This window comes from Scyliorhinus canicula, chromosome 18 (assembly GCF_902713615.1).
Source record: "Scyliorhinus canicula chromosome 18, sScyCan1.1, whole genome shotgun sequence".
In the NCBI taxonomy this organism is placed as follows: domain Eukaryota; kingdom Metazoa; phylum Chordata; class Chondrichthyes; order Carcharhiniformes; family Scyliorhinidae; genus Scyliorhinus; species Scyliorhinus canicula.
In genome coordinates, this window is record NC_052163.1 from 66,711,037 (window position 1) to 66,736,784 (window position 25,748).

Sequence of the window (25,748 nt, forward strand, 5' to 3'; positions counted from 1 at the left end):
TCCCTTCACTCCCAGTCTACTCCCATTACTCCCACACACTAACTCTCCTATTCACTCCCACAGTCTAACACTCCCATCACTCTAACTCTCCCATCACTCCCACAGTCTAACTCTCCCATCACTTCCACACACTAACTCTCCCATCACTCCCACAGTCTAACTCTCCCATCATTCCCACTGTCTAACTCTCCCATCACTCCCACACACTAACTCTCCCATCACTCCCACACACTAACTCTCCCATCACTCCCAGTCTAACTCTCCCATCACTCCCACAGTTTAACTTTCCCATCACTCCCACAGTCTAACACTCCCATCACTCCCACACACTAACTCGCCCATCACTCCCACAGTCTAACTCTCCCATAACTCCCAGTCTAACTCTCCCATCACTCCCACAGTCTAACTCTCCATCACTCCCAGTCTAACTCTCCCATCACTCCCACAGTCTAACTCTCCATCACTCCCACACACTAACTCTCCCATCACTCCCACAGTCTAACTCTCCCATCACTCCCAGTCTAACTCTCCCATTACTCTCACAGTCTAACTCTCCCATCACTCCCACACACTAACTCTCCCATCACTCCCACACACTAACTCTCCCATCACACCCACACACTAACTCTCCCATCACTCCCACAGTCTAACTCTCCCATCACTCCCAGTCTAACTCTCCTATCACTCCCAGTCTAACTCTCCCATCACTCCCAGTCTAACTCTCCCATCACTCCCACACACTAACACTCCCATCACTCCCACAGTCTAACTCTCCCATCACTCCCAGTCTAACTCTCCCATCACTCCCACAGTATAACTCTCCATCACTCCCACACACTAACTCTGCAATCACTCCCACAGTCTAACTCTCCCATCACTCCCAGTCTAACTCTCCCATCACTCCCAGTCTAACTCTCCCATCACTCCCACAGTCTAACTCTCCCATCACTCCCACACACTAACACTCCCACAGTCTAACTCTCCCATTACTCCCAGTCTAACTCTCTCACCACTCCCACAGTCTAACTCTCCATCACTCCCACACACTAACTCTCCCATCACTCCCACAGTCTAACTCTCCACCACTCCCACACACAAACTCTCCCATCACTCCCAGTCTAACTCTCCCATCACTCCCAGTCTAACTCTCCCATTACTCCCAGTCTAACTCACCCATCACTCCCCAGTCTAACTCTCCATCACTCCCACACACTAACACTCCCATCACTCCCAGTCCAACTCTCCCATCACTCCCATTCTAACTCTCCCGTCACTCCCAGTCTAATTCTCCCATCATTCCCACAGTCTAACTCTCCCATCACTCCCACACACTAACTCTCCCATCACTCCCACACACTAACTCTCCCATCACTCCCACACACTAACTCTCCCATCACTCCCACACACTAACTCTCCCATCACTCCCACACACTAACTCTCCCATCACTCCCAGTCTCACTCTCCCATCACTCCCAGTCGAACTCTCCCATAACTCCCAGTCTAACTCTCCCATCACTCCCACAGTCTAACTCTCCATCACTCCCAGTCTAACTCTCCCATCACTCCCACAGTCTAACTCTCCATCACTCCCACACACTAACTCTCCCATCACTCCCACAGTCTAACTCTCCCATCACTCCCAGTCTAACTCTCCCATTACTCCCACAGTCTAACTCTCCCATCGCTCCCACACACTAACTCTCCCATCACTCCCACACACTAACTCTCCCATCACTCCCACACACAAACTCTCCCATCACTCCCAGTCTCACTCTCCCATCACTCCCAGCCTAACTCTCCCATCACTCCCACAGTCTAACTCTCCCATCACTCTCAGTCTAACTCTCCATCACTCCCACACACTAACTCTCCCATCACTCCCAGTCTAACTCTCCCATTACTCCCACAGTCTAACTCTCCCATCACTCCCACACACTAACTCTCCCATCACTCCCACACACTAACTCTCCCATCACTCCCACACACTAACACTCCCATCACTCCCAGTCTAACTCTCCCATCACTCCCAGTCTAACTCTCCCATCACTCCCAGTCTAACTCTCCCATCATTCCCACAGTCTAACTCTCCCATCACTCCCAGTCTAACTCTCCCATCACTCCCACAGTCTAACTCTCCCACACACGAACTCTCCCATTACTCCCAGTCTAACTCTCCTATTACTCCCAGTCTAACTCTCCCATCACTCCCACACACTAACTCTCCCATCACTTGTGGACTCAGCTCCACTTTCCGGCCTGAACACCATAACCCTTAATCCCTTTATTCTTCAAAAAACTATCTATCTTTATCTTAAAAACATTTAATGAAGGAGCCTCAACTGCTTCACTGGGCAAGGAATTCCATAGATTCACAACCCTTTGGGTGAAGAAGTTCCCACACACTAACTCTCCCATCACTCCCACACACTAACTCTCCCATCAGTCCCGCACACACTAACTCTCCCATCACTCTACCTTCAGACACATGTTGTCAGACAATTTTGGGAACAGATGATGCTCCACATGGCAGTTGACGAGTGAGTGCCCAAACGACCAATCTAGCAGCAAGTTCCGTGGCAGGTTCAACACTCCATATGCCATCTGGTAGATTCGCTTTGGCTTCTTCATAGGAGAGAACATCGCCAACCCAATATGCTTTGAAAAATAATTTTAAAAACTCTTTAATAATCCAACACCTGACACAAATTGAGACCTCTGGATGTGAAACTAGGCTGTACTAAAACATATGTTTTTAGGAATTGGAGGATTCAATGGGGTATGTTGAGAAAGCAGCTCCTTTGGAGTTCGAGTGATCATCTTAACAGATAGGCCCATTAGGGGTCATGATAAGAATCAATTCTTTATCTAAAGGGGAATGGAAATCTATCCCCAAATGCTGTGAAAATTAAATGAAAATCGCTTTATTGTCACGAGTAGGCTTCAATGAAGTTACTGTGAAAAGCCCCTAGTTGCCACATTCCGGCGCCTGTCCGGGGAGGCTGGTACTGGGAGTCAATTGAAAATTTTAGAACTGAGATCAACAGGTGTTGTCGCGTGAGGTTTTTAAGGGTTTGGAGCCAAAATGCGTAAATGGAATTATTATGAAGAACACTCAACTTCTAAATGCATGGAAAGTGCGAGTGTGTTCCCTAGCCACCTCCGCTCCCAATGTTCCTCATCTCTGACACAATTAAATATTTCTGTAACAGAAAATGAGATGGGGGAGAGGGAGTCCTGTGCTCAATACGTTTTACACAGCTTTACTTAATTGTCATGGTTGCATCATTGTATAATAATATGCAGGATTGCATGAGAAATATCACCGCTTTGACCAGAGATCTTAATCTGTTTTTAAAACGTTTTGTAGTTGGAATGGTTAAATATCATTGAAAATTCCCGGGGAATGGGAAAAGAATTGAATGCAGAATAAACTGAGAGTGATAGAGATTAGGAAAACCAGCAAATAATTAATTTGTTTTCGTAAACTGCAAAGTTGAAAATTGTAGGAAGGAAAGCCAGGAATTGGGGGAGGGAGATGAGGAACGCCATAGTTATAGAAATGGGGAAGAATGAGGGGTGATGGGGTGAGTTAACAGTGGGGATGATGGAGTTAGTTGAGAGTGAGAATGATGGAGTGAGTTAATAGTGAGGGTGATGGAGTGAGTTAAGAATGGGGTGTTGCAGGAATTTAATAGTGAGGGTGATAGAGTGAGTTAAGAATGGGATGATGGAGGAGTTTAATAGTGAGGGTGATGGAGTGAGTTAAAAGTGAGGGGTGTTGGAGTTTGTGATGTTTGGTAGAAGATGGAGTGAGTTAAGAGTGAGGAGTGTTAGAGTGAATTAAGAGTGATGTGCAATGCAATGAATTAAGAATAGGGGGAACGGAATGAGTTCAAGGTGAGGAGTGATGGAGTGAGTAAAGAGTGAGGGGTGATGGAGTGAGTTCAGAGTGAGGGTGATGGAGAGAGTTTAGAGTGAGGGTGATGGAGAGAGTTCAGAGTGAGGGGTGATGGAGTGAGTTCAGAGTGAGGATGATGGAGTGAGTTCAGAGTGAGGGGCGATGGAGTTAGTGAAGAGTGAGGGGCGATGGAGTGAGTTCACAGTGAGGGGTGATGGAGTTAGTGAAGAGTGAGGGGCGATGGAGTGAGTTCAGAGTGAGGGTGATGGAGAGAGTTTAGAGTGAGGGGTGATGGAGTGAGTTCAGAGTGAGGGTGATGGAGAGAGTTCAGAGTGAGGGGTGATGGAGTGAGTTCAGAGTGAGGGATGATGGAGTGAAGGGTGATGGGAGTGAGTTCAGAGTGAGGGGTGATGGAGTGAAGGGTGATGGGAGTGAGTTCAGAGTGAGGGGCGATGGAGTGAGTTCACAGTGAGGGGTGATGGAGTGAGTTCAGAGTGAGGGGTGATGGAGTGAGTTCAGAGTGAGGGGTGATGGAGTAAGTTCAGAGTGAGGGGTGATGGAGTGAGTTCAGAGTGAGGGTGATGGGAGTGAGTTCAGAGTGAGGGGTGATGGAGTGAGTTAAGAGTGAGGGTGATGGAGTGAGTTAAGAGTGAGGGTGGTGGAGTGAGTTCAGATTGAGGGGTGATGGAGTGAGTTAAGAGTGAGGGGCGATGGAGTGAGTTCAGAGTGAGGGTGATGGAGAGAGTTCAGAGTGAGGGGTGATGGAGTGAGTTCAGAGTGAGGGGTGATGGAGTGAGTTCAGAGTGAGGGGTGATGGAGTGAGTTCAGAATGAGGGGCGATAGAGTGAGTTCAGAGTGAGGGTTGATGGAGTGAGTTCAGAGTGAGGGGTGATGGAGTGAGTTAAGAGTGAGGGTGATGGAGTGAGTTCAGAGTGAGGGGCGATGGAGAGAGCTCAGAGTGAGGGCTGATGGAGTGAGTTAAGAGTGAGCGGTGATGGAGTGAGTTCAGAGTGAGGGTGATGGAGAGAGTTTAGAGTGAGGGGTGATGGAGTGAGTTCAGAGTGAGGGGCGATGGAGTGAGTTCAGAGTGAGGGTGATGGAGAGAGTTTAGAGTGAGGGGTGATGGAGTGAGTTCAGAGTGAGGGTGATGGAGAGAGTTCAGAGTGAGGGGTGATGTGTGAGTTCAGAGTGGGGGATGATGGAGCGAAGGGTGATGGGAGTGAGTTCAGAGTGAGGGGTGATGGAGTGAGTTCAGAGTGAGGGTGATGGGAGTGAGTTCAGAGTGAGGGGTGATGGAGTGAGTTCAGAGTGAGGGGTGATGGAGTGAGGCGTGTTGTAGTGAGTTCAGAGTGAGGGTGATGGAGTAAGTTAAGAGTGAGGGTGATGGAGTGAGGCGTGTTGGAGTGAGTTCAGAGTGAGGGTGATGGAGTGAGGCGTGTTGGAGTGAGTTCAGAGTGAGGGTGATGGAGTGAGTTAAGAGTGAGGGTGATGGAGTGAGTTCAGAGTGAGCATGATGGAGTGAGTTAAGAGTGAGGGTGATGGAGTGAGTTCAGAGTGAGGATGATGGAGTGAGTTCAGAGTGAGGGGTGATGGAGTGAGGGGTGATGGGAGTGAGTTCAGTGTGAGGGGCGATGGAGTGAGTTCAGAGTGAGGATGATGGAGTGAGTTCAGAGTGAGGGTGATGGAGTGAGTTCAGAGTGAGGATGATGGAGTGAGTTCAGAGTGAGGATGATGGAGTGAGTTCAGAGTGAGGGTGATGGAGTGAGTTCAGAGTGAGGCGTGTTGGAGTGAGTTCAGAGTGAGGGTGATGGAGTGAGTTCAGAGGGGTGATGGAGTGAGTTCAGAGTGAGGGGTGATGGAGTGAGTTCAGAGTGTGGGGTGATGGTGTGAGGGGTGATGGGAGTGAGTTCAGAGTGAGGGGCGATGGAGTGAGGGGTGATGGGAGTGAGTTCAGAGTGAGGCGTGTTGGAGTGAGTTCAGAGTGAGGGGTGATGGAGTGAGGGATGATGGGAATGAGTTCAGAGTGAGGGGCGATGGAGTGAGGGGTCAAGGAATGAGTTAAGATGGGGTGATGGAGTGTACCTGGAGAATTTAGATTGTGTGGGCTGGGCTGTTACAGCGTGTGGTGAATAACAGTGAAGTTCAGAAGAGCATCAATACGACAGTGTACAATCAGTCAATTAGAGATTAGAGAAGCTGCAGATCTCCCTGCTAAAGAGAGGCAACACTCGCCAACATGACTGCAGTTCGTTCCTCAGACCCAAATCCTACCTGAAAAATATTGACGTGTATGTATGGAATGGAGTAAATGGCTTTGTACAGCATCATACACAGAAAGGCAGAGAACAACGATTGAAAACCGGACACCCGGACTAGGAGCCAACAGTGGGCCCACATCCCCAGGGTGATTGTTGAGAAGGTCCTGATGATTGTCATCACTGGCAGATCCTGGATCAATCCTGGCAAGAAAATTCATCAACATCAGCTTCAGTTCAGCAGTCTGTGTTTTATCCGACTCCCCAATCTCCACACTGAAACAACCTGTATCCACACTATTGGAAAAGGACGCAGAGTGAACAAGCTGGATTTATTCAGTACCTTTCCCATCAAGGACACCCCAAATTGCTTCATTGCCAGTTGCTTATTTTGCCAGCAAAAGTAGCCGTCAATTTACATGCAGCAAGATCCCACAATGGATATGAGGTAAAAGATTCAACCATCTGTATTACTGATGTTGGTTGAGGTGGAAAAATTGGCAGGGACGATGTGAGAACTCCTCTATGCTTTTTGAATGGTGTCACGGGTTGTTTTAAGTTCACCTGACAGGACACCCCATCCAGAGGCGACTGAGCTCACTTTAATCTGACACCTCACATGGTTTCCCAAAGTGCTTCACATCTAATGAAGTAACATAGAAGGTGTGGCAGCTGCTTTACACACAGCAAGATCCCACAAAAAGCCATGTGATAATGACCAGATCATCTGTATTTGTGATGTTAGTCGAAGGGTAAATATGGGCCAGGACACCAGGGACCAATCTGTTCTGAAGAACCCGCTCTGTAGAAGAGTCATTACAGACTCTGTTTCTCTCTCCACAGGTGTTGCCAGACCTGCTGCGATTATCTGTTTTTACATCAGGGATAACTCTCCAGCTCTTTGTAATAATGACAGGATCTTTCACATCCTCCTGAGAGGTGGTTCAATTTCTATTGCAGCATTTGTAACTCCGAGTTTAACTAACTCTTCCACAGCTGTCTGTTTGAAAGCCTGTCAGTGTCTCAGTTTCCCTTTAGTGCCAGTTATTAACCCTTTGTTCACAGAATAGACTGGGGTCAAAGGACGTCCAAATACCATGGGCGTGAGATTCTTCGCAAGTTAATATATTTCTCATGGTTAATAACCATGGAGAAACATCTTTCACTGTGGTGCCTTTTGTTTCAAACAAAATCAAAAGACAATCTTGACTTTCAAACGTAGTTGTTCACATGGCAACCATTTTAACCAGAGTCAGAGGCCCCATTACTAACATGGAGACAAGATGGGCAGACGGCAGGGAGATGTCAATCAGGCTCAAACACACAAGGCAATGACATGCAGATTGTCGTTCACAATGGCGCACCCTCAACATAATAACATGCTGCACACTCTCAGCCAATAGTCAGGCAGTTTGGTAAAAAGGCAGAGGGCCTCATCCAGCCAGGTAGCCAGCAGTTACTGTAGCTCGGGATTGCGATTGACATGGGGTGGGGAAAGCACCGATAGTCCACAAGAAAATAAAACTGGCCCAGAGTGCGGACCCCGGTCAGACCCAGAGTGCGGACCCCGGTCTGACCCAGAGTGCGGACCCCGGTCTGACCGAGTGCGGACCCCGGTCAGACCCAGAGTGCGGACCCCGGTCTGACCCAGAGTGCGGACCCCGGTCTGACCGAGTGCGGACCCCGGTCTGACCGAGTGCGGACCCCGGTCTGACCCAGAGTGTGGACCCCGGTCTGGCCCAGAGTGCGGACCCCGGACTGACCCAGAGTGCGGACCCCGGTCTGACCCAGAGTGCGGACCCCGGTCAGACCCAGAGTGCGGACCCCGGTCTGACCCAGAGTGCGGACCCCGGTCTGACCGAGTGCGGACCCCGGTCTGACCCAGAGTGTGGACCCCGGTCTGGCCCAGAGTGCGGACCCCGGTCTGACCGAGAGTGCGGACCCCGGTCTGACCGATTGCGGACCCCGGACTGACCCAGAGTGCGGACCCCGGTCTGACCCAGAGTGCGGACCCCGGTCTGACCCAGAGTGCGGACCCCGGTCTGACCCAGAGTGCGGACCCCGGTCTGACCCAGAGTGCAGACCCCGGTCAGACCCAGAGTGCGGACCCCGGTCTGACCCAGAGTGCGGACCCCGGTCTGACTGAGTGCGGCCCCCGGTCTGACCCAGAGTGCGGACCCCGGTCTGACCCAGAGTGCGGACCCCGGTCTGACCCAGAGTGCGGACCCCGGTCTGACCCAGAGTGCGGACCCCGGTCTGACCCAGAGTGCGGACCCCGGTCTGGCCCAGAGTGCGGACCCCGGTCTGGCCCAGAGTTGGGACCCCGGTCTGGCACAGAGTTGGGACCCCGGACTGGGCCAGAGTGCGGACCCCGGTCTGACCCAGAGTGCGGAGCCCAGTCTGGCCCAGAGTGCGGACCCCGGTCTGACCCAGAGTGCGGACCCCGGTCTGACCCAGAGTGCGGACCCCGGTCTGGCCCAGAGTGCGGACCCCGGTCTGGCACAGAGTGCGGACCCCGGTCTGACCCAGAGTGCGGACCCCGGTCTGGCACAGAGTGCGGACCCCGGTCTGACCCAGAGTGCGGAGCCCGGTCTGGCCCAGAGTTGGGACCCCGGTCTGGCACAGAGTGCGGACCCCGGTCTGACCCAGAGTGCGGACCCCGGTCTGGCACAGAGTGCGGACCCCGGTCTGACCCAGAGTGCGGACCCCGGTCTGACCCAGAGTGCGGACCCCGGTCTGGCCCAGAGTGCGGACCCCGGTCTGGCCCAGAGTGCGGACCCCGGTCTGGCCCAGAGTGCGGAGCCCGGTCTGACCCAGAGTTGGGACCCCGGTCTGGCCCAGAGTTGGGACCCCGGTCTGACCCAGAGTGCGGACCCCGGACAGACCCAGAGTGCGGACCCCGGTCTGACCCAGAGTGCGGACCCCGGTCTGACCCAGAGTGCGGACCCCGGTCTGGCCCAGAGTGTGGACCCCGGTCTGACCCAGAGTGCGGACCCCGGTCTGGCCCAGAGTTGGGACCCCGGTCTGACCCAGAGTGCGGACCCCGGTCTGACCCAGAGTGCGGACCCCGGACAGACCCAGAGTGCGGACCCCGGTCTGGCCCAGAGTGCGGACCCCGGTCTGACCCAGAGTGCGGACCCCGGACTGACCCAGAGTGCGGACCCCGGGCTGACCCAGAGTTGGGACCCGGGTCTGACCCAGAGTGCGGACCCCGGACTGACCCAGAGTGCGGACCCCGGACTGACCCAGAGTGCGGACCCCGGACTGACCCAGAGTGCGGAGCCCGGTCTGGCCCAGAGTGCGGACCCCGGTCTGACCCAGAGTGCGGACCCCGGACTGACCCAGAGTGCGGACCCCGGGCTGACCCAGAGTTGGGACCCGGGTCTGACCCAGAGTGCGGACCCCGGACTGACCCAGAGTGCGGACCCCGGACTGACCCAGAGTGCGGACCCCGGACTGACCCAGAGTGCGGACCCCGGACAGACCCAGAGTGCGGACCCCGGACTGACCCAGAGTGCGGACCCCGGACTGACCCAGAGTGCGGACCCCGGTCTGACCCAGAGTTGTGACCCCGGTCTGACCCAGAGTGCGGACCCCGGACTGACCCAGAGTGCGGACCCCGGACAGACCCAGAGTGCGGACCCCGGACAGACCCAGAGTGCGGACCCCGGACTGACCCAGAGTGCGGACCCCGGTCTGGCCCAGAGTTGGGACCCCGGTCTGACCCAGAGTGCGGACCCCGGTCTGACCCAGAGTGCGGACCCCGGACAGACCCAGAGTGCGGACCCCGGTCTGGCCCAGAGTGCGGACCCCGGTCTGACCCAGAGTGCGGACCCCGGACTGACCCAGAGTGCGGACCCCGGTCTGACCCAGAGTTGGGACCCCGGTCTGACCCAGAGTGCGGACCCCGGACTGACCCAGAGTGCGGACCCCGGACTGACCCAGAGTGCGGACCCCGGACAGACCCAGAGTGCGGACCCCGGACTGACCCAGAGTGCGGACCCCGGACTGACCCAGAGTGCGGACCCCGGTCTGACCCAGAGTTGGGACCCCGGTCTGACCCAGAGTGCGGACCCCGGTCTGACCCAGAGTGCGGACCCCGGTCTGGCCCAGAGTTGGGACCCCGGTCTGACCCAGAGTGCGGACCCCGGTCTGGCCCAGAGTTGGGACCCCGGTCTGGCCCAGAGTGCAGACCCCGGTCTGGCCCAGAGTGCGGACCCCGGTCAGACCCAGAGTGCGGACCCCGGTCAGACCCAGAGTGCGGACCCCGGACTGGGCCAGAGTGCGGACCCCGGTCTGTCCCAGAGTTGGGACCCCGGTCTGGCCCAGAGTTGGGACCCCGGTCTGGCACAGAAGCCGTTTCCAGGTCTTACCTGAGATGGAGGGTGACAGTGGCCCCTCCCTCTTTCAGGTAATAATTTCAGCTCTGGGCTTGAAGACATAACCTGACCCAATCTGTGCAGAAACAAAAGCCAACTTCCTTCCTGCAGATGAATTGTTTCAAATGTAGATTAACGCCAGGGCTCCTGGGAACAGAATCAGATTGATTTGGGGTAACGATCACTCTCAACCTGCAATCAAGACATTTCCTGCCCAGATGGTCTTGTGGATTTGCCTTTCCACTTGGAATATATAGGACGGGATTCTCCGAGCCCGCGCCGGTTCGGAGAATCGCCATTCATGACGGAAAGTCGCGCGACATCGGTCCGATGCCGTTTCACAATTTTCCGAACAGCTTGGCCATGAAAGGCGCCGCCCGGCCGGATGTAGTCTGCTGAGTGATTCTCCGGGCTCCCGGCGATACTCTGGGGTCACGCCAGTGAGATTCTTCCGTGGTTTAAAAATCGTCAACCAGTCTTGCTGTGGGTGGGGGAGGGGGGGGGGGGGGCGGCGAGTTGGGGGGTGGGTAGACCCTCCAGGTTCGGGTAGGGGCTTGGGGACGACCAGCCCCGCCGGCCGGCAATGGCCCGCTATGACAGGGCAGTGCCAAAGCCACGGACGCCATTAGGGCGGCCAGGCTGATGGGCACCAACCCCGGGCACTGGCTGAGTGCAGGCCTCCCGGCTGTGCAGATGGGTGCCAGGTCCCCCAGGGGGCTGCCCTCCCAGCCGGCGGCACCCACCGGCGGGTAAGTCCAGGGCTGCACCCACGGCAGCCCCCAGTGAGGGCAGTGCCATTTAACGGTGGCACTAGCAGGAGGGATGGGCAACAGGAGTCGGGACACCGATGGGTTGGGTGGGGGGCATGCTTGGCTGGGGCGCAAGCTGGCAACCAGGGTGGCCAGGTACCTGGATGTGGAGGGGATCATGCACCATGGTTAAACCTGTTGCCTACCCCCCCACCCCCCACAGATCATTGTGTTTTGTCTCCAGCCAGCAATGTTGGCCGCTGTAGCGGGGGCCGCTGCCCTGCATGCAGCCCTGTGGCAGCGTCAGCGGAGGCAGCTCAGAGAGGCAGCGGAGGCTTCACCAGAGGAACGGGCTGCAGAGGGGCAGGTGGCAGCCGCTCAGGCTGGAGTGGGGCCCGCCCAACAGGTGCAGGAGGAACAGGACCACAACGAGGGCGAGGCACAGGATGAGGATACCGATGAGGAGGAGGGGGAGGAGGAGGTGCCATGGCGCCCGATCAGGCCTCGTGTGTACCGGCGACACATGTACTTCGATGACCTCCCTGACAGGGCATGCAGGAGGAGATTCCGGATGAGCCGGGAAACCGTCGGCCACATCTGCCACCTGATGGCACACCTGTCACCACGTGCGACTGGGGGAGGACACCCTCTCCCGGTGGCCATCAAGGTGACGGTGGCCCTGAACATCTATGCCACGGGTTCATTCCAGGCGCCGAGTCTGGGGAGGGGACCTGTCCGGCATCTCCCAGGCATCGGTGCACAGGTGCATCCGTGCAGTGACAGACGCCCTGTGTGACATCGCGGACCGCGCCGACCAGGTTGCCCGGGCAGCGGGCTTCGTTGCCGTCGCCAGGTTACCCATGGTAAAGGGGGAGATCGATGGGGTGCACGTGACCATGCGGCCACCGGCGGTTCACGAACAGTCAGGGGTCCTACTCCATGTACGTGCTTGTGGTCTACGACCGCCAGATGAAGATCCCGCACATCTGCGTCCGTTACCCGGGCAGTGTGCATGACTCATTTATCCTGGTGCAATTGTTCATCCCCGGCATGTTCGAGGGACACCACCCCGGCTGGGCGACAAGGGTTACCCGTTGCGGGTGTAGCTGATGATACCTATCCGGAGGCCACAGACCGACACGGAGATCTGCTACAATGATGCCCATTGTGCGACCAGGGGTGTGGTCAAGAGGTGCTTTGGGCTGCTGAAGATGCGCTTATCGCTCTGCAGGGGCCCTCCAGTACCCGTCAGAGCGGGTCGGCCGCATTGTTGTGGTCTGCTGCGTAGGTGCCGCATAGGAGGCTGTTAAATAAGTTAAGAGCTCATGGTGTTCAGGGTAAGATCCTGGCATGGATAGAAGATTGGCTGACTGGCAGCAGAGGGCAGCAGAGCAGAGCTACTGATCAGCTGTTCTGGGGAAATTTGCATACGTGCAGTGCGGTCAGCCTAAGTTGAAGGTGAACCTGCGAAGGAGACCCAAGGCGTTTGAGTGAAGGTAATCATCCAGCAGAGGGCAGCAGAGCAGAGGTACTGATCAGCTGTTCTGGGGAAATTTGCATACGTGCAGTGCGGTCAGCCTAATTTGAAGGTGTACCTGCGAAGGAGACCCGAGGAGTTTGAGTGAAGGCAAGCATCCAGCAGAGGGCAGCAGAGCAGAGTTACTGATCAGCTGTTCTGGGGAAATTTGCATACGTGCAGTGCGGTCAGCCTAATTTGAAGGTGTACCTGCGAAGGAGACCTGAGGAGTTTGAGTGAAGGCAATCATCCAGCAGAGGGCAGCAGAGCAGAGCTACTGATCAGCTGTTCTGGGGAAATTTGCATACGTGCAGTGCGGTCAGCCTAATTTGAAGGTGTACCTGCGAAGGAGACCCGAGGAGTTTGAGTGAAGGCAAGCATCCAGCAGAGGGCAGCAGAATAGAGCTACTGATCAGCTGTTCTGGGGAAATTTGCATACGTGCAGTGCGGTCAGCCTAATTTGAAGGTGGTTTGTGGATGGCCTGTTGTCAACTGAAACTTCACGCCTCATCTTCACATAGGCCTCCTTCTTCCTCTTAACAAGAGATTCCACTTCTTTGGTAAACCACAGTTCCCTAGCTCTACCCCTTCCTCCCTGCCTGACTGGTACGTACTTATCAAGAATACGCAATAGCTGTTCCTTGAACAAGCTCCACATATCCAGTGTGCCCAACCCTTGCAGCCTACTTATCCAACCTACACATCCTAAGTCATGTCTAATGGCATCATAATTGCCCTTCCCCCAGCTATAACTCTTGCCCTGCGGGGTATACTTATCACTAACGTAAAGGTCACCGAATTGTGGTCACTGTTTCCAAAGTGCTCACCTACCTCCAGATCTAACACCTGGCCTGGTTCATTACCCAAAACCAAATCCAATGTGGCCTCGCCTCTTGTTGGCCTGTCAACATATTGTGTCAGGAAACCCTCCTGCACACATTGTACAAAGAATGACCCATCTAATGTACTCGAACTATATCTTTTCCAGTCAATATTTGGAAAGTTAAAGTCTCCCATAACAACTACCCTGTTACTTTCGCTCTTTTCCAGAATCATCTTCGCTATCCTTTCCTCTACATCCCTAGAACTATTAGGTGGCCTATAGAAAGCTCCCAACAGGGTGACCTCTCCTTTCCTGTTTCTAACCTCAGCCCATACTACCTCGGAAGAAGAGTCCCCATCTAGCATCCTTTCCGCCACCGTAATACTGTCCTTGACTAGCAGCGCCACACCTCCCCCTCTTTTGCCCCCTTCTCTGAGCTTACTAAAACACCTAAACCCCGGAACCTGCAACAACCATTCCTGTCCCTGCTCTATCCATGTCTCTGAAATGGCCACAACATCGAAGTCCCAGGTACCAACCCATGCTGCCAGTTCCCCTACCTTATTTCATATACTCCTGGCATTGAAGTAGACACACTTCAAACCACCTACCTGAACACTGGCACCCTCCTGCGAAGTCAAATCTGTGCTCCTGACCTCTATACTCTCAATCTCCCGTACCCCAAAACTACAATCCAGGTTCCCATGCCCCTGCTGAATTAGTTTAAACCCCCCCAAAGAGCACTAACAAATCTCCCCCCCCCCCAGGATATTGGTGCCCCTCAGGTTCAGATGTAGACCATCCTGTCTATAGAGGTCCCACCTTCCCCAGAAAGAGCCCCAGTTATCCAGAAATCTGAATCCCTCCCGCCTGCACCATCCCTGTAGCCACGTGTTTAATTGCTCTCTCTCCCTATTCCTCATCTCACTATCACGTGGCACGGGCAACAACGCAGAGATAACAACTCTGTTTGTTCTCGCTCTGAGCTTCCATCCTAGCTCCTAGAAGAACTTGGACAAGCTAGGAGAGTGGGCAATGAAGTGGCAAATGAAATACAATGTGGAAAAGTGTGAGGTTATGCACTTTGGAAGGAGGAATTTGGACATGGACTATTTGCTAAATGTGGAAATGCTTCGGAAAGCAGAAGCACAAAGGGATTTGGGAGTCCTTGTTCATGATTCTCTTAAGGTTAATGTGCAGGTTCAGTCGGCAGTTAAGAAGGCAAATGCAATGTTAGCATTTATGTCAAGAGGGCTAGAATAGAAGACCAGGGATGTACTTCTGAGGCTGTATAAGGCTCTGGTCAGATCCCATTTGGAGTATCTCTCCCCTCTCACCTTAAACCTCTGCTCTCTAGTTGAAGACTCCCCTACCTTTACATAGAACATAGAACGATACAGCGCAGTACAGGCCCTTCGGCCCTCGATGTTGCACCGACATGGAAAAAATCTAAAGGCCATCTAACCTACACTATGCCCTTATCATCCATATGCTTATCCAATAAATTTTTAAATGCCCTCAATGTTGGCGTGTTCACTACTGTTGCAGGTAGGGCATTCCACGGCCTCACCACTCTTTGCGTAAAAAAACCCACCTCTGACCTCTGTCCTATATCTATTACCCCTCAATTTAAGGCTATGTCCCCTCGTGCTAGCCACCTCCATCCGCGGGAGAAGGCTCTCGCTGTCCACCCTATCTAACCCTCTGATCATTTTGTATGCGTCTATTAAGTCACCTCTTAACCTTCTTCTCTCTAACGAAAACAACCTCAAGTCCATCAGCCTTTCCTCATAAGATTTTCCCTCCATACCAGGCAACATCCTGGTAAATCTCCTCTGCACCCGTTCCAAAGCTTCCACGTCCTTCCTATAATGAGGCGACCAGAACTGTACGCAATACTCCAAATGCGGCCGTACTAGAGTTTTGTACAACTGCAACATGACCTCATGGCTCCGGAACTCAATCCCTCTACCAATAAAGGCCAACACACCATAGGCCTTCTTCACAACCCTATCAACCTGGGTGGCAACTTTCAGGGATCTATGTACATGGACACCGAGATCCCTCTGCTCATCCACACTACCAAGAATTTTACCATTAGCCAAATATTCCGCATTTCTGTTATTCTTTCCAAAGTGAATCACCTCACACTTCTCCACATTAAACTCCATTTGCCACCTCTCAGCCCAGCTCTGCAGCTTATCTATGTCCCTCTGTAACCTGCAACATCCTTCCGCACTGTCTACAACTCCACCGAGTTTAGTGTCGTCTGCAAATTTACTCACCCATCCTTCTGCGCCCTCCTCTAGGTCATTTATAAAAATGACAAACAGCAACGGTCCCAGAACAGATCCTTGTGGTACGCCACTCGTAACTGAACTCCATTCTGAACATTTCCCATCAACTACCACTCTCTGTCTTCTTTCAACTAGCCAATTTCTGATCCACATCTCTAAATCACCCTCAATCCCCAGCCTCCGTATTTTCTGCAATAGCCGCCCGTGGGGAACCTTATCAAACGCTTTACTGAAATCCATATACACCACATCAACTGCTCTACCCTCGTCTACCTGTTCAGTCACCTTCTCAAAGAACTCGATAAGGTTTGTGAGGCATGACCTGCCCTTCACAAAACCATGCTGACTGTCCCTAATCATATTATTCCTATCTAGATGATTATAAATCGTATCTTTTATAATCCTCTCTAAGACTTTACCCACCACAGACGTTAGGCTCACCGGCCTATAGTTACCGGGGTTATCTCTACTCCCCTTCTTGAACAAAGGGACCACATTTGCTATCCTCCAGTCCTCTGGCACTATTCCTGTAGCCAATGATGACCTAAAAATCAAAGCCAATGGCTCAGCAATCTCTTCCCTGGCTTCCCAGAGAATCCTAGGATAAATCCCATCCGGCCCCGGGGACTTATCTATTTTCACCTTGTCCAGAATTGCCAACACTTCTTCCCTACGCACCTCAATGCCATCTATTCTAATAGCCTGGGTCTCAGCATTCTCCTCCACAATATTATCTTTTTCTTGAGTGAATACTGACGAAAAGTATTCATTTAGTATCTCGCTTATCTCCTCAGCCTCCACACACAACTTCCCACCACTGTCCTTGACTGGCCCTACTCTTACCCTAGTCATTCTTTTATTCCTGACATACCTATAGAAAGCTTTTGGGTTTTCCTTGATCCTACCTGCCAAAGACTTCTCATGTCCCCTCCTTGCTCGTCTCAGCTCTCTCTTTAGATCCTTCCTCGCTTCCTTGTAACTATCAAGCGCCCCAACTGAAACTTCACGCCTCATCTTCACATAGGCCTCCATCTTCCTCTTAACAAGAGATTCCACTTCTTTGGTAAACCACGGCTCCCTCGTTCGACCCCTTCCTCCCTGCCTGACTGGTACGTACTTATCAAGAACATGCAATAGCCGTTCCTTGAACAAGCTCCACATATCCAGTGTGCCCAACCCTTGCAGCCTACTTCTCCAACCAACACATCCTAAGTCATGTCTAATGGCATCATAATTGCCCTTCCCCCAGCTATAACTCTTGCCCTGCGGGGTATACTTATCCCTTTCCATCACTAACGTAAAGGTCACCGAATTGTGGTCACTGTTTCCAAAGTGCTCACCTACCTCCAGATCTAACACCTGGCCTGGTTCATTACCCAAAACCAAATCCAATGTGGCCTCGCCTCTTGTTGGCCTGTCAACATATTGTGTCAGGAAACCCTCCTGCACACATTGTACAAAGAATGACCCATCTAATGTACTCGAACTATATCTTTTCCAGTCAATATTTGGAAAGTTAAAGTCTCCCATAACAACTACCTTTGGGAAAAGATGTTGACGATCTAGCTCATCTATGCCCCTCAACATTTTATAGACCTCCATAAGATCACCTCCTACCCTCCAGGGAAAAAGGAATGTGTGCCCCTGTCAGGCAGGGAAGAGATGGTCGAGTGAGGGAACCATGGTTGACAAGAGAGGTTGAATATCTTGTTAAGAGGAAGAAGGATACTTATGTAAGGCTGAGGAAACAAGGTTCAGACAGGGCGCTGGAGGGATACAAGATAGCCAGGAGGGAACTGAAGAAAGGGATTAGGAGAGCTAAGAGAGGGCATGAAAAATCTTTGGCGGGTAGGATCAAGGAAAACCCCAAGGCCTTTTACACATATGTGAGAAATATGAGAATGATGAGAGCGAGGTAGTGTCCGATCAAGGACCGTAGCGGGAGATTGTGTATTAAGTCTGAAGAGATAGGAGAGGTCTTGAACGAGTACTTTTCTTCAGTATTTACATAGAACATACAGTGCAGAAGGAGGCCATTCGGCCCATCGAATCTGCACCGACCCACTTAAGCCCTCACCCTATCCCCATAACCCAATAATCCCTCCTAACCTTTTTGGACACTAAGGGCAATTCAGCATGGCCAAACCACCTAACCTGCATATCTTTGGACTGTGGGAGGAAACCGGAGCACCCGGAGGAAACCCAAGCAGACACAAGAAGAACGTGCAGACTCCGCACAGACAGTGCCCCAGCGGGGAATCGAACCTAGGACCCTGGCACTGTGAAGCCACAGTGCTAGACACTTGTGCTACCGTGCTGCCCTTACGAGTGAGAGGGGCCATATTGTTGGCGAGGACAGTGTGAAACAGACTGGTAAGCTCGAGGAGATACTTTTTAGGAAGGAAGATGTGTTGGGCATTTTGAAAAACTTGAGGATAGACAGGTCCCCCGGGCCTGACGGGATATATCCAAGGATTCTATGGGAAGCAAGAGATGAAATTGCAGAACCATTGGCAATGATCTTTTCGTCCTCACTGTCAGCAGGGGTGGTACCAGGGGATTGGAGAGTGGCGAATGTCGTGCCCCTGTTCAAAAAAGGGAATAGGGATAACCCTGGGAATTACAGGCCAGTTAGTCTTACTTTGCTGGTAGGCAAAGTAATGGAAAGGGTACTGATGGATAGGATTTCTGAGCATCTGGAAAGACACTGCTTGATTAGGGATAGTCAGCACGGATTTGTGAGGGGTAGGTCTTGCGTCACAAGTGTCATGTGAGAGTACCTTTAAGAAATAGTTGTTTCAGCAATGTACCTTTAAGAAATGGAGCAGCCCATATTACTGAAGTGATGTCAGAGGGTGGGGGTAGTTGAGCTGAGCTCACTTCTGCTTTTTGGGAGTATTAGTTTCAATTTTCAGGAAAAGAGCTTGGATGCGTCTGTGTTTGCAGTGAGCTGGATCTGAGGTGATCTCTGCCAGGAAATATTGGGCCGATTCTCCGCTCTCACGCCGGTTCAGAGAATAGCGGGCCGCGCAGATTTTCACGGCGACGCCGATCCGACGCCCTCCCACTATTCTCCGAACCCCGCACAAACTACACGTCGGCATTCCCGGCAAAGGCCTCGACAGACCCCCCGACATGACCAGAATCCCGACTTTTTGGCCCCCCGCTATTCTCCGGCCCGGATGGGCCGAAGTCCCGACATCATCACGCCATGTTTTTACGCCGGCCAACACACCTCCTTTTGAAGTTCGTCAACCAGTCGTGCTGGCTGACGAGAGCTTCGAGGAGGTGAGCTCACCGCTCAGCGCACCGCTCAGCGCACAGCTCGAGTCTGGTCACAACGGGGAAAGCATCCCCGAGAACGGGAGGGGGGTCCAGAGCGGTGGGGATGTGGGAGATGGAGGGGGGAGTGGGGGAGACTGAGGGGGGAGTGGGGGAGACGGGGGGGGGAGTGGGAGTGGGGGGTAGGGAGAGAGTGAGCGAGTGACTCGTCCAACCCCGGTTACAAAGAGTCTGCCACCATGCCATGGCGTGCAGGTCACGAGGACACGGCCGCTGGTTGCCCTGTGGCTTACGGCCACAGCCACTGACACACCGGGGAAGAGGACGTAGTTAACTGCCCGTTGGATGCAGAAAGTGACCAGGGGTTAGGCTGCCCGCATGTCAGCAGCGCGACCAGGCCACCGGGACACACAGGTATCCCATGGCAGGCAGCTGCCGAGGTGTCGACTAACCTCCGTCTAACATGTCCCGTTTCTCTGCCCCCACCATCCTTCTGTAGGTTAGCACGATGTCTGCGAACAGAACGGCTATGTTCTGCGCAGTGGTTGGGGCCGCTGTACTGCATTTGGTGATGCAGCAGCATCCACACCCACAACCCGCAGTGGATGCAGGGCCAGCAGAGGGAAGGGCCGAGGAGTTGCCAGTCGTCGAGCAGCATGGGGAGGAGGAGGAGGGGGAGGAGGAGAGAGTGAGGGTGCAGCCACGGCGCCAGAGGCGACGACCAAAGCCGAGGGTGTACCGTGTCCGGATCTCCTTCCAGACAATGACGGACATCACCTGAAGGAGGAGACTCCGGCTGAGTAGGGGGACGGTGATACATATGTCACCTCGTGGCGCACCTCGCCCCACGTGGACCGGGGGAGGACACGCGATCCCGGTTGCCATCAAGGTGACGGTCGCTCTTAACTTCTATGCGACCGGCTCCTTCCAGTCTCCAAGCGGGGATGTCTCCGGGATCTCCCAGTCATCGGTCCACAGGTGCATCCGGGATGTGACCAACGCCCTCTTTGCCATCGCGGACCGCTACATCACCTTTCCCGAGGACCGAGCAAGTCAAGACTCACGAGCCCGTGGATTTGCCAGTGTGGCCGAGATACCGATGGTTCAGGGGGCAATCGATTGTGTTCACGTCCCCATGCGCCCGCCTTCTGTGGACAAGGAAGTGTTCACAAACAGGAGGTGGACATACTCCATGAATATCCAGGTGGTATGCGACCCCCACATGACGTTCATGAACGTCTGTGCAAGGTTCCCAGGGAGTGTGCATGACTCCTACATACTGGCGCAGTCGTACATCCCTGCGATGTTTGAGGGACGTCCCCCCCCAGCTGAGGGGCTGTTTGCTAGGCGACAGGGGTTATCCGCTGAGGTCTTGGCTGATGACGCCTATACGGAGGCCTCAGACCAATGCGGAAACACGATACAACGAGGCCCATGCAGCAACCAGGGGATGTGGTGGAGCGCTGCCTTGGCCTCCTGAAGATGAGATTCAGGTGCCTGGCCCGCTCCGGAGGGGCCCTGCAGTACCAGGCCGACAGGGTCGCTCGCATTGTAGTGGTCTGCTGTGCGCTGCACAACATCGCGATGCAGAGGGGAGATGACCTGCTGCAGGAGGCGGAGGGAGAAGCCAGTGGCAGTGGTGCCAGCACAGAGGAGGAGGAGGAGGAGGAGGAGGAGGAGGAGGACGCTGGCGGAGTGGCGGGCGCAGCACGCAGACACGACCCTGGTGCTGGTGATGTCCAGGAGGCGGCACGACGGACCCGGCGAGGACGGCGGGCACGCGACGCCTTGGTGGCAGCACGGTTCACGCATCGCATGCGACGTCCCCGCTGAACACCAAACCACCACCTGCATCGTTAGTCGTGCAGAGGGTCAACACACAATTGCCACCACCACAACCCCACCCCCTCTCAGTGTACACTGCTCCACTTCGACATCACCCTTATCACTGGGTCCAGACGGTATGGCACAACATTGATGGCTGTGTCAGCGGATGTGATCGGTGCCATGTGGAATGATGACAGCCCGCTCTGCGATGAGCTGTGAGCTCAGAATCGTTAGAGAGAGTCTGACCCATAGCAATAGCTGAACCATCCACCTTGGTGGCCGCTGAGTTCGTCACGGACACTCCATCACGTGCCCGCGTGGGGTAGCTATGGGAGGGGGTGGGGGGAGGGGAAGGGATTGCACACCCTGCACCGAAGTTTCACCGCTCGTCAACCCCAGCGACACTCGGTCACCATCACGATTCCTGTGGCTGTGGAACAATCACACGGTATTACAAGTAAGGTGGAACAGTGCGTTTAATGTTAACAATAATTTACAGATGCCCTAGCCCGTACAACTAAACTGTGCCCTTCACCTGTGCCAACTTACTCAGTGTCTCTCTTTGTTGCCTTACGGGCCCTACCACTACGTCTAAGTGATTCCCCAGATGATACAGCAGGACTGGAGGAGGACTGCTGCGAATCGCCCCCTTCGACTTGTTTCTCATTCGGCAAGCGTTTCCTGGGGTGACCCGGCCTTGATGGGCCAGGCTGCTCTGCGGGCGTCTCGGGTGACGTTGTGCCACCCTGCTCTGCCTGCTGCCCACCCGATGCACCAGGGATGGGATGGGGGGAGGCCGAGAATTCCGGGACGTCCCGTGATGGAGTTAATGGGACGGACCCCGAAACCTCCTCCTCCCTCGGGGAGCCCGGTGGCCCCCAGGCCTCACTTTGGGACAGAGGTGCGAGCGGGGAGGTGCCCCATCGTGCCACCGACACCTGGCGCTGCCAGTCCTGGAGGCCTGCAACGGTATCCACCAGGATCCGAAGGTTTGCAGACACGGAGTCCAGGGAGTTAGATGTTCCCGCCAGCGACTGTGCGATCTCAACCTGTGTGTGCACGATGCCATCCAGCACATGTGTCAGGCGGTTGATGCTCTCGGCGACTGACTGCTGGGAGTGTGCCATTGACTGCTGAGACTCGTCCAAGGCCCACAGCGCCCCGGCAATGACGTGTTGGCTCTGGCGCATTGCTGCCTGTGAGAGGGCAACCCTGTCCAGGGCCGAGGATGACGCGTGCACATTAAGCCCAACGCCTTGCATAACCTGACCCATTGCCTCCACCACGGATGCCACCCGTGCGGTGTCGGCCTGGGTTGCTGCCATGAGCGGCACCACTCCCTTCTCCTGGACGCGGTTCGACTCCTCTAACAGCGTCTGCAGATGCTGGAAGACAGCCCTCATCCCGTCATTGTTTCCCTGGGTTTCTTGATGCATCGGCTGTGCGGGTGGGTTGAGAAACTCCAGGAACTCGGAAAACGTCTGGGAGCCAGCTGCATCCTGGGCCTGGTCTGGCCTCCGCGAGTCCGGGCCCTCGGCTGCTCCGACCTCCACTTGCTGTACCTGCTCAGCTGTGATGTGCGACCCAGACTGTGACCCAGGAGCCTCATCACTAAATAGCCCAACCGGGGTGAGTGTCTCTGGGATGGTGGATGGTGTGGGAGATAGCTGTGCCGCAAGCTCGAGGTCGTCTTGGGTGGATGCCTCCTCTATGTCATCGGCCCACTGAGTGGCTACAGGGCGTTCGCGGGCCATTTCTCTCTCTTCCTCTCTCGCCGCCCTCTGGGCGTCCTGCTCCACAGATTGGGTTGGGGAGGATGGGACTCCCCGCTGATCGGGCACCCTCTGGGGTGCGGCCCTGGGTGCGGTGGGGCCAGATGCCTGTGTCCGTCTGGAGGCAGACGGCCCTGGTCGTTCGGCATCACGTCCTAGAAGAGAATGAAACGGGTTATTTAGAGACGCTCGGCCGGGCGCTGGACGGTCCCAGTGAGCAGAGTGTGAAGGGACAGAGGATGGGGGTGGTGTCCCAGTGGGCAGGGTGTGAAGGGACAGAGGATGGGGGAGGTGTCCCAGTGGGCAGTGTGAAGGGACAGAGGATGGGGGAGGTGTTCCAGTGGGCAGGGTGTGAAGGGACAGAGGATGGGGAGGTGTCCCAGTGGGCAGGGTATGAAGGGACAGAGGATGGGGGAGGTGTCCCAGTGGGCAGGGTGTGAAGGGACAGAGGATGGGGGAGGTGTTCCAGTGGGCAGGGTGTGAAGGGACAGAGGATGAGGGAGGTGTCCCAGTGGGCAGGGTGTGAAGGGACAGAGGATGGGGGAGGTGTTCCAGTGGGCAGGGTGTGAAGGGACAGAGGATGGGGGAGGTGTTCCAGTGGGCAGGGTGTGAAGGGACAGAGGATGGGGGAGGTGTTCCAGTGGGCAGGGTGTGAAGGGACAGAGGATGGGGGAGGTGTTCCAGTGGGCAGGGTGTGAAGGGACAGAGGATGGGGGAGGTGTCCAAGTGGGCAGGGTATGAAGGGACAGAGGATGGGGGAGGTGTCCCAGTGGGCAGAGTGTGAAGGGACAGAGGATGGGGGAGGTGTTCCAGTGGGCAGGGTGTGAAGGGACAGAGGATGGGGGAGGTGTTCCAGTGGGCAGGGTGTGAAGGGACAGAGGATGGGGGAGGTGTCCAAGTGGGCAGGGTATGAAGGGACAGAGGATGGGGGAGGTGTTCCAGTGGGCAGGGTGTGAAGGGACAGAGGATGGGGGAGGTGTTCCAGTGGGCAGGGTGTGTGAAGGGACAGAGGATGGGAGAGGTGTCCAAGTGGGCAGGGTGTGAAGGGACAGAGAATGGGGGAGGTGTCGAAATGGGCAGGGTGTGAAGGGACAGAGAATGGGGGAGGTGTTCCAGTGGGCAGGGTGTGAAGGGACAGAGGATGGGGGAGCTGTCCCAGTGAGCAGGGTGTGTGAAGGGACAGAGGATGGGAGAGGTGTCCAAGTGGGCAGGGTGTGAAGGGACAGAGGATGGGGGAGGTGTTCCAATGGCCAGGGTGTGAATGGACAGAGGATGGGGGAGGTGTTCCAATGGGCAGGGTGTGAAGGGACAGAGGATGGGGGAGGTGTTCCAGTGGGCAGGGTGTGTGAAGGGACAGAGGATGAGGGAGGTGTCCAAGTGGGCAGGGTGTGTGAAGGGACAGAGGATGGGGGAGGTGTCGAAATGGGCAGGGTGTGAAGGGACAGAGAATGGGGGAGGTGTTCCAGTGGGCAGGGTGTGAAGGGACAGAGGATGAGGGAGGTGTCCCAGTGGGCAGGGTGTGTGAAGGGACAGAGGATGGGGGAGGTGTTCCAGTGGGCAGAGTGTGAAGGGACAGAGGATGGCGAGGGGGGGGGGGGGGAGTTGTTTGTCATGCAGGGTTGTCTCACTTCTTGCAGCACCGCCAACCTCGCATTGCATGATCTCCCGGGTGGCAGATCCTCCAACAAGGTCCAGTGCCCTCTGCTCAAGCGTGGTGAGGGGGTGCAGGATGGGCGAACCCCCTCCAGTCTTGTTCCGCTCACGACTGTTGTGAGCGGTCTTGTCCTGTTGGGGGAGGGGGCATAGGTAGATCATTACCGTTCAGATACTGGCACAGTTTGGGGGTCAAGTTGTAATAAGACCATTGCATCTCTCCACGGGGGCCAGAGTGCTGGGTCTGTGACTACTTTGTGAACCACTCTCAACTCACTCTGCCCCAATCCCCCTCCACCCCCGTGCCAGGAGGGGGGGGGAGGTGGGTGATTAAGTAAAGGGGGGAGGGATGGTTGTGACCCGGGGGCACCCTCTTGGCACTTACCCTGGCAGCCCTGGTGAGGTTGTGCGTCTTCTTCCGACATTGTTCTGCAGAGCGAGGGGTCTGCCCCACAGCACTGACGGCAGCAACCACCTCACGCCAGGCCTGGCGCACCGCGCTGGCAGGGTGGCGATGCCCTCTACGCGGGCAGATGATGCCCCTCCTCTGCTCGATTGAATCTAGCCTCCAACACGAAATAATCCCTCAAAATGTTCCTTCAAACCTCCAAAAGACTTCACCTTCAACAACAGAAACATATCAGGTTAAAGACATTACTATTATGAGTTTAAAGTCTTTTGGAGGTTTGAAGGAACATTTTTTATTTTTCTTTTTATAAATTTAGATTACCCAATTATTTTTTTCCAATTTAAGGGGCAATTTAGCATGGCCAATCCACCTACTCTGCACATTTTTGGGTTGTGGGGGCGAAACCCACGCAGACACGGGGAGAATGTGCAAACCCCACACAGACAGTGACCCAGAGCCGGGATTGAACCTGGGACCTCAGCTCCGTGAGGCGGTTATGCTAACCACTAGGCCTCCGTGCTGCCCGTGAAGGAAAATTTTGAGGGATTATTTCGTGTTGTATTATTTTCGGGGTTATCTTTAGAGTAAGGGGTGGCAAATGATCCAATGTTTATTTAAAAAGGTTAAATTGAATTCATGGAATAAACATTGTTTTGTGTTTAAAAACCCACGTGTCCATAATTGTAATACCACACCTGGAGACCAAGCCGTGGGCTTCAAAAGCAACAATACATAAAAGGGAGAGGTTGGTTGAACTCTAAGATACATTTTGGGGTTCTGAAAACGCCACTCCCATAACACAAGTCTTATTGAATTATTTGAGGAGGTGACCAAGCATGTGGATGAAGGTAAAGCAGTTGATGTAGTGTACATGGATTTTAGTAAAGC

General features: G+C 54.4%; 1 protein-coding gene across 1 annotated transcript in view; it reads right to left on the minus strand.

Annotated features, from left to right (window-relative positions):
* fads6 (fatty acid desaturase 6) overlaps nt 1-25,748 on the minus strand; it is a 108,665-nt gene that overhangs the window by 8,265 nt on the left and 74,652 nt on the right. Inside the window, exons 4-5 of the mRNA XM_038777959.1 lie at nt 6,170-6,357; nt 2,476-2,655 (exon numbers count right to left, since the gene is read on the minus strand). Of these exons, the coding sequence (XP_038633887.1) occupies nt 2,476-2,655; nt 6,170-6,357 (368 nt within the window). The remainder of the gene's footprint in view (nt 1-2,475; nt 2,656-6,169; nt 6,358-25,748) is intronic.